This window comes from Lithobates pipiens, unplaced genomic scaffold (assembly GCF_037356315.1).
Source record: "Lithobates pipiens isolate NorthernLeopardFrog02 unplaced genomic scaffold, aLitPip1_a1.2 Scaffold_18, whole genome shotgun sequence".
NCBI lineage: Eukaryota > Metazoa > Chordata > Amphibia > Anura > Ranidae > Lithobates > Lithobates pipiens.
The window spans coordinates 619,682,428-619,702,308 of record NW_027507758.1 but is presented as its reverse complement, the minus strand read 5'-3'; the positions used below and the strand labels follow the sequence as shown (position 1 = coordinate 619,702,308).

General features: G+C 45.9%; 1 protein-coding gene across 1 annotated transcript in view; it reads left to right on the top strand.

The window, feature by feature from the left end:
• Window positions 1-19,881, top strand: part of LOC143986851 (uncharacterized) — a 111,828-nt gene that overhangs the window by 19,680 nt on the left and 72,267 nt on the right. The window contains exons 10-16 of the mRNA XM_077485260.1: window positions 3,446-3,553; window positions 3,764-3,898; window positions 3,985-4,108; window positions 4,225-4,322; window positions 4,410-4,637; window positions 4,790-4,925; window positions 12,767-14,289. Of these exons, the coding sequence (XP_077341386.1) occupies window positions 3,446-3,553; window positions 3,764-3,898; window positions 3,985-4,108; window positions 4,225-4,322; window positions 4,410-4,637; window positions 4,790-4,925; window positions 12,767-14,289 (2,352 nt within the window). The remainder of the gene's footprint in view (window positions 1-3,445; window positions 3,554-3,763; window positions 3,899-3,984; window positions 4,109-4,224; window positions 4,323-4,409; window positions 4,638-4,789; window positions 4,926-12,766; window positions 14,290-19,881) is intronic.

The following is a 19,881-nucleotide window of genomic DNA, read 5'->3' as shown; positions in this document are numbered from 1 at the left end:
TGGGGGGGGGGGGGGGGGGTTCTTTGCAGTGCAAGTGGAAATTCTGCAGGTTCTGAAGTAACAGGGGCTCTGGGAACCCTGATTAAAGGGGAATGCTTGGAATGATAATGTAGCAAAGTGTAATTCTTCAGTTTTGTCACATGAAAAGATATAATATATTTACAAAAATGTGAGGGGTGTACTCCCTGTGAGATACTGTGTGGATGTGTAATAAAAAAAAAAAATGATATATATTATATAATATTTTAGAGCTACACGATAATCGTTAAAGAATCGAGATCGCATCTCAACTCCCCTCGTGATTTAAAAAAACATTTCCTCGATCCAGTGCAGAGCTGTTCTCTGCTCATTGCTGACAGGGCCCAAAATATATCCCTGGGAATTACAAACCAGTTAGCCTAACATCAATAGTATGTAAGCTCTCGGAGGGGATAATAAGGGACTATATACAAGATTTAAGTAATGCGAACGGTATCATTAGCAGTAATCAGCATGGATTCATGAAGAATCGTTCTTGCCAAACCAATCTATTAACCTTCTATGAGGAGGTGAGCTGCCATCTAGATAAAGGAAGGCCCGTAGACGTAGTTTATCTGGATTTTGCAAAAGCCTTTGACACAGTTCCCCATAAATGTTTACTGTACAAAATAAGGTCGGTTGGCATGGACCATAGGGCGAGTACATGGAGTGAAAACTGGCTACAAGGGCGGGTTCAGAGGGTGGTGATAAATGGGGTGTACTCGGAATGGTCAGGGGTGGGTAGTGGGGTCCCCCAGGGTTCTGTGCTGGGATCAATCCTATTTAATTTGTTCATAAACGACCTGCAGGATGGGGTAAACAGCTCAATCTCTGTATTTGCGGAGGATACTAAGCTAAGCAGGGCAATAACTTCTCCGCAGGATGTGGAAACCTTGCAAGAAGATCTGAACAAATTAATGGGGTGGGCAACTACATGGCAAATGAGGTTCAATGTAGAAAAATGTAAAATAATGCATTTGGGTGGCAAAAATATGAATGCAATCTATACACTGGGGGGAGAACCTCTGGGGGAATCTAGGATGGAAAAGGAGCTGGGGGTCCTAGTAGATGAAAGGCTCAGCAATGGCATGCAGTGCCAAGCTGCTGCTAACAAAGCAAACAGAATACTGGCATTAAAAAGGGGATTAATGCCAGAGATAATGATAATTCTCCCGCTCTACAAGACTCTGGTCCAGCAGCACCTGGAGTATGCTGTCCAGTTCTGGGCACCAGTCCTCAGGAAGGATGTACTGGAAATGGAGTGAGCCCAAAGAAGGGCAACAAAGCTAATAAAGGGTCTGGAGGATATTAGTTATGAGGAAAGGTACACTGAAGGAAGGAGCACTAAACTTATTCTCTCTGGAGAAGCATTTTGTATTGAGCCCCCTTTACTCTGATACCCCTAACTAAAATCTAGTAGAACCAATTGCCTTCAGAAGTCGCCTAATTAGTAAAAAGAGTTCACCTGTGTGTAATTTGAATCTCGGTATAAATACAGCTGTTCTGAGAAGCCCTCGGAGGTTTGTTAGAGAACCTTAGTGAACAAACCGCATCATGAAGGCCAGGGAACACACCAGACAGATCAGGGATAAAGTTGTGGAGACGTTTAAAGCAGGGTTAGGTTATAAAAAAAAAAAATACCCCAAGCTTTGAACATCTCACAGAGCTCTGTTCAATCCATCATCCGAAAATAGAAAGAGTATGGCACAACTGCAAAGCTACCAAGACATGGCCGTCCGCCTAAACTGACAGGCCGGGCAAGGAGAACATTCATCAGAGAAGCAGCAAAGAGGCCCATGGTAACTCTGGAGGAGCTGCAGAGATCCACAGCTCAGGTGGAAGAATCTGTCCACAGGACAATTATTAGTGATGCTCTCTACAAATCTGGCCTTTATGGAAGAGTGGCAAGAAGAAAGCCATTGTTGAAAGAAAGTCATAAGAAGTCCCGTTTGCAGTTTGTGAGAAGCCATGTGGGGGACACAGCAAACATGTGGAAGAAGGTGCTCTGGTTAGATGAGACCAAAATTTAAGTTTTTGGCCTAAAAACAAAATGCTATGTGTGGTGGAAAACTAACACTGCACATCACCCTGAACACACCATCCTCACCATATCGGCATATACGACAGCGTGTTCTGGTTACTGCCAATATCCAGCAACTTTGCACAGCCATTAAAGAGGAATGGACCAACATTCCACAGGCCACAATCAACAACCTGATCAACTCTATGTGAAAGATGTGCTAAAAAACGGCAAATAGTGGTCACACCAGATGCTGACTGGTTTTTGGACCCCCCCCCCCTCTCCGTCCCCCCCAATACAATAAAACTGCACATTTTAGAGTGGCCTTTTATTGTGGCCAGCCTAAGGCACCCCTGTGCAATAATCATGCTGTCTAATCAACATCTTGACATGCCACCCCTATGAGGTGAACAGATTATCTCGGCAAAGGAGGAGTGCTCACTAACACAGATTTAGACAGATATGTATTTTAGAGAAATAGGCCTTTTGTGTTCATAGAAAAAGTCATAGATCTTTGAGTTCAGCTCATGATAAATAGGGGCAAACACAAAAGTGTTGTGTTTATAATTTTGCTCAGTGCATGTGTGTATGTATATAAATATACATAATATAATGTGTATATATATTTTTTTTTCCAGCAAAAATATTGCATGTGCAAAATCCATTCTGATTTTTGGTAAGCTAAACACTGGGTTAGCGATGATGCAGAGATCCTCTGCAGCCCCTTATAGACACAGTCTGTGGTATGACACTGGACCTCAGAGTCAGCCTATCTACTCTGCTCCTCAATCTCCAACAGTTTCTAATTTTGCCATACAACAAAAACCTCCAGATACATGTAGGCCATTGCATGTCTAACATGGCACTATCCTATGCTGCTTAGTGAGCCCCAAACTATAGCTAGCTAGAGAATCCTGGACGAAAAGGGGTTATAAACTCTTTTTTTATTTAAGCATTTCACATAATATACCGCAAGGTGACCGCTACACACGGACACTTGTCACCAGACTTCACATGCACACAAGATCCAACAATTAAACTATTAGAACAAAGGAACGCTTGCCCAATAGTCTATGCTTCTAGTCTGGATGAAATACAGCAGCAGCTTTTGCTTGGAAGATCATGTGGTCCAATTCTATTTTTTCTTCCTGGAAGTTCCACTTTATAACATAACACAACCCTCCAAGCTGGAGTGTCTAATCCTGCTAGCAGGGATTGGAAGTAACTTTTTATAACCAAGTATATCACTGGTTACCAAGCTATCTACAAATGCAAACACTAGAGCAAAGCTGCTCCCTACATATGTGCAAATTCCTACTGGGGGCAGCTTGCCTATTCTACCCTTACATCCCCATCCTAATAATGTACAACCAATAGAGTCCAGATAATTCTCTGCTTTTCATCTAGAGAGAAACCTGCATAGATCACATGACTACACCGATGAGGATGGAGGAGGACTGGACTGAGAGGATACTAAACCTGACCCTGGAGATCATCTACCTGCTGACCAAAGAGGTGAGGAGGATTCTGGGAGGTCACATGATATCACTCTTATTTCTATTAATAAAACACAGACCTGACCAGAAAATGAGGAGGAATCTGGGAGGTCACATGACTTCCCTCTTATCCCTTTTAACAAAACACAGACCTGACTGGATAGGTGAGGAGGATTCTGGGAATGTGACATGATATTACTGTTTGTTTGTTTTTTTGTTTTTTTTTTAGAGTTTTCCTCCTGTGAATTCTAGAGATTATTTGACCATCACAGTGCCTCCACCTCACTCCCTGACACTTGAGATAAGCAACATTAAGAAGATTCTAGAAGTCACCAAGAAGATGATGGAGCTGCTGACAGGAGAGGTGAGCGGTGCCGGGAATTCTGGGACATTATCCAGTAACAGACAAGGGATGTGTCTGGATGGTGACTGTATCATTGTGTGTGTCAGGTTCCTATAAGGTGTCAGGATGTCACTGTCTATTTCTCCATGGAGGAGTGGGAGTATTTAGAAGGACACAAGGATCTCTACAAGGACGTCATGATGGACAATCAGCCGCCCCTCACATCACCGGGTAAGAGGAGACTTTATTGTAAAGGAGAGAGCAGTACGGAGGCTCCAACTAGATCCCCCATCATCTGATAAACACATAGAAACAATGTATTCAGTCAGTGTGTGTGTTTCCTACAGATGGATCCAGTAATGGGAACCCACCAGAGAGATGTCCCCGTCCTCTGTATTCCCGGGATTCCACACAGGAAGATCACACCATCCCTCACCATCATCAGGTAGATGAGGAACAATCACTGATTCTATCATTGGGATCTGTACATTATCTGCATTGTTACAACTTGTCATTTTTTTTATATCTTCAGAGTGGAAACCTGAGAGATTCTAAAGTTGATATTAAAGAAGAGATAAAAGAGGAGGTTAATGAGAATTGGGTGATGGAGGAGTCTGAGTCTCTAAAAAGACACAAAGATCTGTACCAGGACACCACGGCCGAGTCATTAAGCGACAGAAACCCACCAGAGAGATGTCCCCCTCCTCTGTATTCCCGGGATTCTACACAGGAAGATCACACCATCCCCCACCATCATCAGGTAGGTGGAGTTGAGGATCTGGAACATAAAGTGATTGAACACTCTGACATGTGGAGACGATGTGTGGACTACAAGATGATATTTTCTATGTGATCTCACATCATGAATACTTCTATTTTACAGATGTTATTTTATGCATTCTGTTGGTTTAGGGTGAAGATCTGATGGACATGAAAGTTGAGGGTGAAGTAGAAGAGACGTATGTGAGGGACAATCGGCAATATACGGAGGAGGCTGGAATGACGAGGACATGTATAGAGGAGGACACTCCTACGGAGATCATCACAGGTGAGCCATAATATATTCTGTTATCTCTGCTCTAGTACTACACACTGATTGGTCCAGACTAAGGAGGGAGCCGAGTGATATCAGCCAATAACAGACTGGCAATAGTCAATGATACTCATTCTGATGTTTTCCCAGTGTTTTGAAATATTAAAAGACATGGACTTTCCTAAGCCCTGTCTGTGCAAAGTACTTACACTTACTGAGGGAACATATAAGAAATGGGAAGAGTCTACCTAGGACTGAACTAATGAGCACTAAACAGGAGGTGAGGATAGAGAGAGAAACCAAAATTATACTGTATAGTATGCAAGTTGCAATGGCACAAAACTGCTACCAGATGCCAGCATACTACAAAAAAATAATAACCTTATGCAGTTCAATACAGGTCAGAACATTACATAAGAGTGAGCTGTTCTTATCACCAGAAGTCTAGGCCTTCACTTGTTCTTGAAGGATAAACTTTGAACCTCTTGTTTATCAGACATCTCTTGACCCAGTGCCTAGCTTGTAGTTGAGGGATGAGCATGCACCTCCCAGTCCCCATTGGGTCCTGCTCTTCTGACAAGGCTATGTAAATGTGGAAGTGAACCAAAGGTCCTTTGACTAAAGAGGGGAAGTCATAGCAGGTTGGGACAACCACAGATAGCATCTACTCATTTTAAATTGACCTGATCAAGAGGGGCGTCACTTAGCTATGGAAACGTGAAGATGTGCTTTTTGGATTGTACAGGCGAGCTGATCGCTCATGCCAGGGGACCGCAAACACCGCTGATAACGGGGGAGCTAAGAGGAGCCGAGATCACCCATTATTTCCTGCGAGCGACTGCTGTGAGCACCGCCGCCGCTACTACCAGCAGAAAAAGGTACACAGGCAGGGGCTGCAGTGGTGGGAGACTCACAATCCCTGGAGGATAGACTGCTCTCCCTTATACTGTTACTGTCTATCCCGCAGTCAGACATGCATCCAGATCCCTTCAGGATATAGTAGCGGGTCTGCCCACCAAATAGGACCCCCAGGCCATGACAGCCTCCTTTGTAAATGCCCTCACGTTGGAGATCCATTATCTTCGCCAAAAGGTTGACACCGTGGAGGAGAGGGTGGTGGTCCTAGAATCATCCATCACTACCACAGATGCTCGCATCACTACCCTGAAGACAGAGCACCAGGCTTTCCGTCTGCCATCTTGTCGAGGTCCAGTTGTGGCTGGATGATGGAGAAAATGGGAGCATGAGAAACAACCATGTGTCCAGACCTCCGGGCCACAGTGGTAGCTGTTTTTAAACCAGGTACTTGGCAAGCCCCCCACCTCTGAGCTATAGCTGGACAGGGTCCACCATGTACCGGGCCCCAGGGCACCTTCCCCCATCCTCACAGGGCCCTGCTACCCTGGATTTGCCACAAGATGTTTTATACAGGGTACACTTCTTCACCATTAAAGAAGAGATCCTACGCCTGGCCTGGGCGAAAGGCCTGATTGACTTTTGATGGAGCCCTCTTACGGATCTACCCCGATATCTCCAGGCAGACACGGCCCGTGGGCTTCTGCGGCATCTCCTCGAGGTGATCCATAAGGCAGATGCTACCTACCACTGGGGCCATCCTTTCCATCTCGTTGTGCGGAAACAGAGATCTGAGTTTCAATTCTGCGCACTGGATCAACTTCCAGACCTGTTCGGCTTTCTAGACAAGCCTGCGGTCAATATCTCCAACTGGAATGATTGCCTACTTACCCAGGAGGCACTTGGCCCTCTTTTGCCAAGACCGCAACAGATCAGACGACCCCGCTCTCGTGCACCTAGTCGCGAGCCCTCCAGATTACATCCAACTTCCTCTGAGGCATGATTTCTTTTACTTCCATAGCTGGTGTGACACTACAGCCGCTGTCCTGGTGAGGCCCGCCGCACTAGGTTCCTGTTGCCGCAGGCGTACATTGACTCTTAGGGCCACACCGATCTGTACCTCCATCAGCCGTACATGGCTCAACTACATAACAGCAAAGGTAGACCCTTCAACAAGGGGGAGGGGGGTTTTCTCTGTGATATTGGTAACTTTTATCCATTGCTCTCTGCCTACGGGCACAGTTAGAATTGTTTTGTATTGACATATATGTTGTTCTCCTCTGCCCACCGGGGGGACACAAGGACAAATTACAGGGGTCAATGGACAGGCTCCATACCCCATTACTGCTCCACCCCCCCAACCTAAACTGGCCGTTAATATGCTGGCCCCATGTGGCGTTTCCTGATGGGGATTCTGCATCCCAAACTTGCCACACTTTTTCTAACTCTCTCCCTCCCCTGCATACCCTGGTTAATGCATTTTATTTGATGAAGGGGTGATAGGGCCTGTCCAGTAGATGTGTCTCCTCAATCAGGGTGCTGCTATGGAGGTTCCTGGGCCTGTGTTTGTATCCTTATCTACGGTACATGTGTACATATCCCTGTATGCTTTTTGACCCTCTGTTCTGATGCTCTGGGGCATAGTGAAGAGGCCCTGCGCATACTCTGTTATTAAATACCTGGGCCCACTCTGAGCCTTCTCGATCTATAGGTCTCCCCCAGTGCACCATCACAGCATTATCCCAGATGTTGGTCCTCTGTTACCTGGTTCCTATTTTTGATCTTTGTTTTTTGTTACGTTTTTAGTTTGGCTGGCTCTCTCATTGCCTATCATATGCTTCTCGTTGCTACCATCCCGTGAATCTCCAACTATCTGCTGTTGACCAATTGCTGTTCGCTCTGAGCAGCCCCTAACGCTCCAACCACCCCCAATTAGGGCGGACCCCGGTGAAGGCTTTATCTGTGCCTAACCAGGGTCCTCAGCTTAACTACATTGTGGACAGACTATTCCCTCCCTCTACTCCCTCCTTTCCCTGTTTTCTCTCCTGTCTTCTCTGTGTCTCTCTGTTCTCCCCACTCCCTGTCTCTCGCCTAGGGGGGATCTCCTAGCTGAGGTTCTTCCCCACATTTTATTGTGCCCACTCGCAGACCAAAGGGCAATATGGGTCTCCTTAAGGTCACCACTCTGGAAAAACGCTCCCAGCTGTTGGCTGACTTGCGCAAATGTAAAACTTAAGTTGATTTTTTTGCAGGAAACGCATTTCCGTAGTGATCGAATCCCTAAACTGACTAATGGGGCCTTCCCAACGGCATACCACAGTGTTTCTCCCATCTCCAAATCTAAGAGGGTTAGCATCCTGATGGCAACAGATGCTCAGGGCCACTTCCTTCTTCTGAAGGGAAGAGTGTTTGACATGCTGGTCACCTTAGCCAACATCTAGTTCCCGAATGTGGACCATCCGCAATTCTTGCGGAAGTTCCTTCCTTTTCACTGAGGGGTTGCTAATTTTTGGGGGGCCTCAACTTTGCTATGGATCCTCCCATCTCCCTTATTCTCGCCTAAAGTGCCTTTGAAGGCAAATCTGCATACTCTGCATCTGGTTGACCACTGGCAGTTGTTAACTCAAGACCGAGACTATTCCTTCTTCTCTCAGGTCCATGACACCTACTCGTGACTAGATTATCTCTTGCTGACACATAAAGATTTACCCAGAGTTGTGTCCACCTGTGTTGACATCATATCTTTCTTGGACCATGCACTGATCTATCTGACACCTCAACTGGGTCCAGTGACCCGGACCCCTCCATCTTGGAGATTGAATGAGGCCTTGCTCCAGTCAGAGGAGACTTGTTCTGAGCTACTGACCACACTGCGGGACTACTTCTTAATTAAACATCAGTCTCCAATCCCTTGGTGGTCCGGGAGGCACATAAGACAGTCGTTCAGGGCACTCTGCTAAGAATCGGAGCCCGTCTTAAACGGGAGAGAACCCGTTACACGGAAGAACTCCTTGCTCAGTTTCGCAGCCTGGAAAGTTCCCATAAGGCCAGCCTTGCCCGTTCAACATATCAGGATCTCCTTAGAGTTCGCAAGGAACTCCGCTTGCTCTTGTTCCACAAAACGAAGCAAAAACTGGCATGGGCACACCATCCAATGTACGAATTTTCAAACAAACCTGGCACACTGTTGGCTTGGGCATTGCGAGGTCCATGCTCGAAAACTTACATTTCCCATATTATGGATTCTTCTGGGCAAAGTTTAAACACATCTTCCGACATCTGGCGGCGGAGTTCCGGTCTTTCTACGAAAGCCTTTATAATTTGGACGGTACCTCCGCTACTAACCACCCTCCCGGTGGCGGACTCACCCCAGAGTCATATCTTGCCTTGTCTGGCATGCCATCACTACCTATTGCAATATAGGAGGAGCTAGAAGAGCCTATCACAGCTGGGGGTGGCTCTGGCCAATTTGAAGCTGAAGAAGGCCCCTGGCCCCGATGGCCTTACCCCCACCTATTGCAAAGTCTTCTTTGAGACGTTATCATGACCCCTGATCTCTGCCCTCAATTCTATCATGGAAGGGGAACCCTTTCCGGTAGATACTTTGCGAGCTTACATCTCCCTTATCCCGAAGGAGAGGAAAGACCCATTACGATGTGGGAACTATCGTACAATAGCACTCCTAAACACAGATCGGAAACTATTTGCAAAAATTTTGGCAAACAGATTGCTCTTGCATATTCCGTGTCTCATCCATAGAGATCAAGCAGGCTTTGTACCCCTCCGCGAGCCTCGAGACAATATCATCCGGGAAGTGAACCCGATTCATGCAGCCCGGTGATCGAATCAGCCCCTTCTCTTCCTATCTACCGACGTGGAGAAGGCCTTTGATTGCATTGACTGGACCTTCATACGGGCCACCCGATCCTCCATGTTGTGCTGGCTACTATCCCTCTATTCTCATCTCACCGCTGCGGTCAAGGTTAACGAGACTAGCTCAGACTTTTTCAAAATTCACAATGGCATGCGGCAGGGCTGCCACTTGTCTCCTCTGATATTCATACTCTCTCTGGAGCCCTTTCTGTGCAAAATTAGGGCAGATTCTGGCATCACTGGCTACCAAAAATCCTCAGGGACCCACAAGGTGGCCGCTTTTGCAGACAAATTAATTTATTTCCTGACGGAATCGCTTACCTCTCTCCCAATATTGCTCCAGCCTTTGCAGGAGTATGGTGCTCTCTCTATTCCAAATCCTCCATTCTTAACCTTACAGTGGGCAAGGACACTGTCAGATGCCTGCGCTCAGCGTACCCCTTGCGCTGGGTGACTGACTATATTCACTACTTGGGAGTGGACATTACTTCTGACCCCTCTAAGACAGCCTTACTCAACCTTTTCAACGCAGAGGAACCCTTGAAATAGTTATCTGGTCTCGGGAAACCCCTGCTAAAAATTTGAAATCTACAACTCGTGATACAATAGTGTGATGGTCAGTGGGAAGAATGGTCCTTACACTCGTGGTCATTGGGAAGAATTACCTCCATACAGATAGCTAAAAAGATCAATGGTGTTGGTGGGAACTTATCCAAGAGGCAGAAATGGCCCAATGCTGAAGGAACCCCTAGCAACCTCTGGAGGAACCCTAGGGTTCCACGGAACCCTGGTTGAGAATCACTGCTCTAAGACGAACTTCACCCCGTTACTTATCCGTCTTCGAACAGACCTCCTTCATTGCCACTCACTCGCTTTAATGTGGTTTGGCCACTGCAATGCCCTCAAGATGACCATGTTGCCCAGGGTACTGTACCTGCTGCAGGTTCTCCCTATCCCCCTTCCAATAGTATTCTTCAAGTGGGTAGACTCTATGTTCCATGACTTTGTTTGGTCCCACCACAGACCACGCATTAGACTTCAACTTATCCATCTCGTAAAACATATGGGAGGGGAGGGTCTCCCACATGTGAGAGCCTATTACAGAGAGGCCCATCTCACCAGGTTGGTGGACTGGCATTTCCATGCAGCGGCAAAACAATGGGTGGCCATGGAAATGGAAGACTCTAGCGATACAGCCAAGAGCTGGCCATGGATCACCTCACCTCTGCCAAAAAACCTCATTGACCACCCTACACTGGGCAGCACACTATTGGTGGCCAGAGATGCCCTCGGACATTCCTCAGTGGCACCACTACCCTCCCCGATGGTGCTGGTATTGGGCAATCCATAATTAGCACCTGGCCTTCAGAATCCTCAATTTAAGTGACTAGCTGTGGGCGGCCGGCTCCATGTATGTGACTTAGTGGGACCCGACGGGCAATTCTTATCAGCTGCCGAGGTATCTGCTACAGATACAGATTTCCTTTGGAGGTGTTTGCAATTCCCAGGCATCTCTCGTCACCTCACAGAACTGGAACATATCTGTCACCGGGGGGGGGGGGGGGAGCCGGTCCGCCATAGTCTCTCGATCATCTATGCCTCTTTGACGGAGGGGATGTATCTCCATTCCTCTCTAAGTGGGAATCGGATCTTGGCACACAATTCACTGACTCTCAGAGGTCCTCCATTGCTACCAGATTCCAAGAGACTTGTTACAAGATCTTGACCCGATGGTATAGGATACCCACTATTCTGCATCGTTTCTTTCCGCAAGTCCCTAGTTTGTGATGGCGATGTGGCAATGCGGAGGGTAATGATGCTACCTCTTATGGGACTGTCCCAAACTCATGCCTTTTTGGTGTGAGACAAAAAACAAGCTCTGGACTGCCGCACTCTTCAGAAAACCACTTTCTTTTATTGGAAAATCACATCACAGCTCAACAAACACAGCGAACAAGGAAAAATTGCTGACGTTTCACACTCGCTGTAGTGCTTATTCATTGGCTATGGCTTTCCTTGTTCGCTGTGTTTGAGCTGTGATTTTCCAATAAAAGAAAGTGGTTTTCTGAAGAGTGCGGCAGTCCAGAGCTTGTTTTTCGTCTGTTGGCACCTCTGGCTTCCCAGCCGAAGAGACAGTTTACAGCCGGCATGTGTGCTCCTGGAGCGGTGAGATCCTTTCTCCTTTTTGGCGTGAGGTGACCTGCACAATCAAACATCTGACCAATGTTTCTCTAGATGTTGCTTGCTTCATCTATCTGAGTGACCGATAAAGAAATACAAAGCATCTCTCACCATCCAGTTATTAAATGCAAGGCATGCATCCCCCTCTGCTGGAGATCGGAGAATCCGCCGTCGAAATCCCTGTGGTTTACTAAAGTGAACAAACTGAGAGATATGGAGGATCTCACCGCCACCCTCCACAACAGGGAGGAGATCTTTCGAGAGACCTTGGGATCATGGCAGCATTTTGTGTATACTGATGCTTACCTATGAGAGGTCTCACAACCCGCCTGACCTCCTTGACTAGCTTTGCTCCCTGGGCGGGAGGCACTACCTGTCTTCTCTCCCTGTTTCTTTGTCCTTGACTTTGTCCCTATCTCACACTATACACTTCAGATCCCCTGACTGTCCCCCTTTCTTCATATGCTTAGCTCAGATATGGGCTGTACTATTCAGATACTGTGAATATCTTCACTTACATTACCCCTGTCCTGGTGTCCCATCTCTGGGCTCAGCTGGCCATCGGGACACCTTGTCCCCCAATATACTGTAAGAGTTTTTTTCGCTGCTTAGTTTTGCACCCATGAATACTTGTTTTGGGTCTCGCATGTAAACGATGGAATGCCCTCCCTGCTCTATGCACCGACAATATTTTCTATACATACCGTCTTTTCATTCATGCCATCCACACTGTGTAATGCCAGGACAGTTGATATGTTGAACACATTACGTGAACCTTCCTGGTATCTGATCTTACTTGATATTATTGTTACTTACTTTGGCTGTGAAATGCACTTTCTATGAAAAATAAAGGAATTACAAAAAAAAAAAACCTGATCCAGATAGAATTTTGATTTAAATGAACTAACACTTTTGTATGTATTGATCATGTTTTTATATTTTTCCAGGACACGCCATCGAGGAATCCTCAAAGGATCATCTCACTTTATCCCCAGGTTGTAAAATGGAAGATAAGGGCATCACAAGAGATTGTGCAGGAGGAGGACTTCACAGTGTGGATAGACCATCAAATCCCTCTGACTCTGAGCAACCTCGTACTGTGAGGGATGGTGTCGCAATTCAGGGGGAGGAGACATTTTCCTGTCCTGAATGTGGGGAAAGTTTTAGCTCTAAATTAAGTCTTACTGTACATCAGAGATCTCACAGGGATGAGACACTTCATTCCTGTTCTGAGTGCGGAAAATGTTTCCTTCATAAATCAGAACTTGTCATACATTACAGATCTCACACGGGCAAGAAACAAAACTCCTGCTCTGAATGTGGGAAATGTTTTACACGGAAATGTCATCTTGTTAGACATCAGAAATCTCACACAGGGGAGAAGCCGTATCCCTGCCCTGAATGCGGGAAATGTTTTTTAGAAAAATCAGTCCTTGTTAACCATCAGAGGATTCACACAGGGGAGAAGCCATATTCCTGCCTCGAGTGTGGAAAATGTTTTGTACAGAAATCAGTCCTTGTTAATCATCAGAGATCTCACACAGGAGAGAAGCCATATTCCTGTGCTGAATGTGGAAAATGTTTTCCATGGAAAAAACATCTTGTTAGACATCAGAGATCTCACACGGGGGAGAAGCCATATTCCTGCCTTGAGTGTGGGAAATGTTTTGCACAGAAATCAGACCTTGTTGGCCATCAGAGATCTCACACAGGGGAGAAGCCGTATTCCTGCACTGAATGTGGGAAATGTTTTAAATGGAAAAAACATCTCGTCAGACATCAGAAATCTCACACAAGAGAGAAGTTTCATCTCTGTTCTGAGTGCGAGAGATGTTTCCTTCGCAAATCAGCACTTGTCCTACATTGCAAATCTCACAAGAGCAGGAAACAAAACTCCTGTTCTGAATGTGGGAAATGTTTTACATGGAAATCACATCTTGTAAGACATCAAAGATCTCACACAGGAGAAAGGCCTTATCTCTGCCCTGAATGCGGGAAATGTTTTTTACATAAATCAGTCCTTGTTGTACATCAGATGATTCACACAGAGAAGCCCCATTCCTGCCTTGAGTGCGGGAAATGTTTTGCACAGAAGTCAGACCTCATTACACATCAGAGATCTCACACGGGTGAGAAGCCGTATTCCTGCCCTGAGTGCAGGAAATGTTTTTCACGGAAGTCAGTTCTTGTTAGACATCAGAGACTGCACATAGGGGAGAAGCCGTATTTTTGCCCTGAGTGCAGTAAAAGTTTTTTACAGAAATCAGACCTTGCTAAACATCAGAGATCCCACACAGAGAAGAAGCCATTTTCCTGCTGTGAGTGTGGGAAATGTTTTTCACGAAAATCAAAACTTGTTTTACATCAAAGATCTCACACTGGGGAAAAGCCATATTCCTGCTCCAAGTGCGGAAAATGTTGTGCACAGAAATCAGACCTTGTTAAACATCAGAGATCTCACAGAGGAGTGTAGGTGAGGGGAGGTTGAACATTCCTGGGTTCAGTCCCTGTTAGGTTCGCTGAACTGCTCCTGTTTTTGATTGCTAATCTGAAGTCAACTGGAGCAGAATCTTTAAAATGATTTCAGTCCAGTTTTAAGACTAAAAGGCAAGATATTGTAAAAGCGCATGGGGAGCTTGGCACTGCCCTGGGGGATATCAGGAAACTACAGACCAGTCAGCCTAACACTAATAGTATGTAAGATATTTGAGGGAATGGTAAGGGACTCTTACCATTCCTTCAAATACCTTACATACAGAAATTTGTTTGTGGTAAATGTATAAATGACCTCCAACGTAGATTTATGAAAGGCAGTTCTTAGGCCCCTTTCACACATGCGGACGATATGTCCGTATTTCATCCATCCGTTTGCGGATGCAATACGGACATACATTCATCCCTATGGGATAGCGGGTGTCTGCGGATGAACATCCGCAGACACCCGATTTCGTCCGCCTCCGCTACTGTCCGATCCTGCAGACGGAGGAAAATCCTATTTTTCTATCCGTCTGCAGAGCGGATCGGATGAACACGGACAGACGGTCCGTGCTCATCCGATCCCCATAGAGGAGAGCGGAGATCTGACAGGGCGGTCCCTGCACAGTGTGCGGAGACCGCCCTGTCCGCCGCCGGCTCAGCGGGGACAACGGAGCGATCCCCGCTGAGCGAGCGGATCATCACGGGGCGGATCATTACTGATCCGTCCCGTGTGAAAGAGGCCTTAGACCAACTTGTTGTCATTCTTTTGAAGGAGGAAGTGAGAAACTGGATGGTGGAAGTCCAGTGGATGGGGTATATATAGATTTTGTACCTCATAAATGTTGTTCTATAAAATAAAGTGTGTTGGAGTTGATGAAATTGGATGTACATGGATATGAAACTGGTTGAATAAATGGGTCCAGAGAGTAGTAATAAATGTAGGTCCGAAACAACTAATCGATTAATCGTCAACTATTTAGTCTTCCGGGACAGCCCATGAGAGAAGCACCTCCTCCAACATCAACAGGAAACACATCACCAATACACTTTAGAAGGCAATCCCTCTGCTGAACTGGTCAGTTTTTCGTGTTTCCCCTGGACGGAGGAGATGCATTATCTGGAACCTGGGTGAAGGAAGCATCTGTTCTCTGGCTTTCTTTTTGTTCCACCCACACCTTTACCTACTTGGCTCCACTGGGAGCAACTAGTAGGATTTTCTGCAAGATGATCCCCCAAGACCACTCCGGAGCAGAAGGTGATAGCGTGGTTCCCTGTCTCCTTCTGTGCCTGGTGAAGGCCATGAATGGAAGTGGTATACTCCCTTGACATGAACCGGCACAGGCAGTGTGGGTTCCTAGTCCAAGTGTCTGGGTGCGTTCACTGTCTGCACTATAGGACAGTTTTGGATGAAAAAGATTGACAATTTTGAAAAAAAAAAAAAATTTTTTTTACTTTCTGCTATAATACATAACCCCTTACTACATAATTTTTTTTTTGGTTAACACTAGGGGTGATCAAGGGGTTAAATGTGTTCCCTGGGAGGTGTTTCTAACTGTGGGGGGGAGGGGATTCACTGAGGGAAAAGAGAGATTGTGACTCAGCTTAGCGGAAACACTATCTCTTGCTTTTCCTCCCTGAAAGATCAGCGGTGTACGGCACACCGCTGCTCCGTCTCTCCTGTGAATAAACGGAGGACCCGCTGAGTGGCTCCCGCTGTGTCCAATCACAGTGGGAGTGGCACACGCACGCCTGCCCCCTAAACTGCATGCACAAAATCACGTACACGTATGTGATTTGGCACACCCAGGCAGCCCTGCCACAGTAAATGTACAAGGGGCAGCCCGGAAGCAGTTAGATAAAACATTTGATCACTGAGGCCGCGTACACACGGGCGGACTGTTCGCCCAACTTTGTCCGCTGAACAGTGTTTCAGCGGACAGTCCGCTCGTGTGTGGGCTTCAGTGGACAGTTTCAGCGGACAGTCTGACGAACAAAGTTTTTCGGAATTCCCGTTAGACAGTCCGCTGAAACTTGGTTTCAGCGGACAGTCCGCTCGTGTGTAGGCTTGTTCGACAAACTAAGTTGCGCGCATGCTCAGAAAGGATTTACACGGCGAAGGTTGCATTGCAGTGTATTGGACGTCGAATTTCTCGTCCCGTCGTACGTGCCGTTCACGTCATCGCGCAAGTTTTCAGCGGACTGTTCGTTCGTCGTGTGTGGTCAAGTCCGTTCATGCTAATTTTGAACGGACTGTTTGTCAAACTGTTTGACGAACCTAGTTGGGCGGACAGTCCGCCCGTGTGTACGCGGCCTTAGTCTAATATTTACCAGATTCAACCTCTTATCGTATATACAGTATATCTCATCTAATCGTATATATACAGTATATCTCTCCTCTAATAATATATACAGTATCTCTCCTCTAATAGTATATACAGTATATATCTCCTCTAATAGTTTATACGGTATATCTCCTCTAATAGTATATACAGTATATATCTCCTCTAATAGTATATACAGTATATCTCTTCTAATAGTATATACAGTATATCTCTCATCTAATAGTATATACTGTATATATCTACACTAATGGTATATACTGTATATCTCCTCTAAAAGTATACAGTGGTGTGAAAAAGTGTTTGCCCCCTTCCTCATTTCCTGTTCCTTTGCATGTTTGTCACACTTAAGTGTTTCGGAACATCAAACCAATTTAAACAATAGTCAAGGACAACACAAGTAAACACAAAATGCAATTTGTAAATGAAGGTGTTTATTATTAAAGGTGAAAAAAAATCCAAACCATCATGGCCCTGTGTGAAAAAGTGATTGCCCCCTAAACCTAATAACTGGTTGGGCCACCCTTAGCAGCAACAACTGCAACCAAGCGTTTGCGATAACGTGCAATGAGGCTTTTACAGCGTCCTGGAGGAATTTTGGCCCACTCATCTTTGCAGAATTGTCCTAATTCAGTTACATTAGAGGGTTTTCGAGCATGAACGGCCTTTTTAAGGTCATACCACAACATCTCAATAGTATTCAGGTCAGGACTTTGGCTAGGCCACTCCAAAGTCTTCATTTTGTTTTTCTTCAGCCATTCGGTGGTGGACTTGCTGGTGTGTTTAGGATCATTGTCCTGCTGCAGAACCCAAGTTCGTTTCAGCTTGAGTACACGAACAGATGGTCGGACATTCTCCTTCAGGATCTCTTGGTAGACAGCAGAATTCATAGTTCCTTTTATCACGGCAAGTCTTCCAGGTCCTGAAGCAGCAAAACAGCCCCAGACCATCACACTACCACCACCATATTTTACTGTTGGTATAATGTTCTTTTTATGAAATGCAGTGTTCCTTTTACGCCAGATATACTTGGACACACACCTTCCAAAGAGTTCCACTTTTGTCTCATCGGTCCACAGAATGTTGTCCCAAAAGTCTTGGGGATCATCAAGATGTGTTGTGGAGAAATTGAGACGAGCTTTAATGTTCTTTTTGCTCAGCAGTGGTTTTCTCCTTGGAACTCTGCCATGCAGGCCATTTTTGCCCAGTCTTTTCCTGATGGTGGAGGCATGAACGCTGACCTTAACTGAGGCAAGTGAGGCCTGCAGTTCCTTGGACGTTGTTGTGGGGTCTTTTGTGACCTCTTGGATGAGTCGTCGCTGCACTCTTGGGGTAATTTTGGGCGGCCGGCCACTCCTGGGAAGGTTCACCACTGTTCCATGTCTTCGCCATTTGTGGATAATGGCTCTCACTGTGGTTCGCTGGATTCCCAAAGCTTTGGAAATGGCTTTATAACCCTTTCCAGACTGATAGATCTCAATTACTTTCTTTCTCAATTGTTCCTGAATTTCTTTGGGTCTCGGCATGATGTGTAGCTTTTAAGGATCTTCTGGTGGACCTTACTGTGTCAAGCAGCTCCTATTTAAGTGATGCCTTGATTGTGAACAGGTGTGGCAATAATCAGGCCTGGGTGTGGCTAGAGAAATTGAACTCAGGTGTGGACAACCACAGTTATAGTATGTTTTAACAAGGGGGGCAATCACTTTTTCACACAGGGCCATGATGGTTTGGATTTTTTTTCACCTTTAATAATAAACACCTTCATTTACAAATTGCATTTTGTGTTTACTTGTGTTGTCCTTGACTATTGTTTAAATTGGTTTGATGTTCCGAAACACTTAAGTGTGACAAATATGCAAAGGAACAGGAAATGAGGAAGGGGGCAAACACTTTTTCACACCACTGTATATCTCCTCTAATAGTTTATATAGTATATATCTCCAAATGCATATACACACGGAGTATATATCTCCATCAAGCAAATGTTCGATGGAGCATACACATGGTCGGACTTTCCACCAACAAGCTCACATCCTACGTTTGTTGTCCGAAAAGCCAATCGTGTGTATGGGGCATTAGAGCTGTAAAATGTGGAACTTCCCCTTCCCAGGAAGTGGTACTAGCTGAGAGTGTAAACAACTTAAAAAAAAATGTAGACGTCTTCTTCAAGAAGCAGAATATACAGAGCTATGGGAAGGGAAATGCCCCGTGCACACGATCGGAAATTCCGCCAACAAAAGTCCGATGTGAAGTTTTGGTTGGAAATTGCGACCTTGTGTATGCTCCATCGGACTTTTTCTGGCGGAATTCCCGCCAGCAAAAGATTGAGAGCAGGTTCTCTATTTTTCCAACGGAAAAAGTTCCAATCGGAAATTCAGATTGTCTGTAAAAATTCTGAAGCGCAAAATTCCTAGGCATGCTCGGAAACAATTTGACGCATGCTCGGAAGTACTGAACTTAATTTTCTCAGCTCTTTTCTCAGTGACGTACAGTATTGTTGTACGTCACCGCGTTCTTGATGGTCTGAAGTTCAGAGAACTTTTGTGTGAATTCGTGTGTATGCAAGCCAAGCTTGAGCGGAATTCCGTCGGAAAAACCATACAAGATTTTCCAGACGAAAACCTCAGATCGTGTGTACGCGGCATTAGAGAATACTAATCACTCCCACATACATGCACATAAGTGGAACTGGATAGGCCCGTGTCTTTTTTTTCAACCTTATAATCTATATAACTATATGTACCAACTCAAAAATTCCATCCAGTTGGGAGCAGCTCGTAAGGTAATGCTTAAAGCGGTAGTCCACCGGGAGTTCCGCCGTTTTTTTTTTTTTAAAAGCCAGCAGCTACAAATACTGCAGCTGCTGACTTTTAAAATAAGGACACTTACCCGCCCAGCGCGCCCGCGATGTCGGCACCCGAAGCCGATCTCTCGATCGTCTCTCGGGTGCTGCCGCCGCGATCTTGGGTATGGGAATCAGGAAGTGGAGCCTTTCGGCTTCATTTCCCGGTTCCCTACTGCGCATGTGCGAGTCGCGCTGCGCAATACGGATGGTCCCCGCTGTCTCTGGGATCCGTGTGTTTCCCAGCAGGCAGCGGGGGACTTTCGGAAAGGGGCGTGGATTCTGCGGAAAGGGGCGTTCCTTTCTGCAGAATCTACGGCGGAAGTGGGTGCAGATACCTGTACTGTACAGGTACCTGCACCCCCCTGAAAGGTGCCAATTGTGGCGCCAGAGGGGGGGAGGA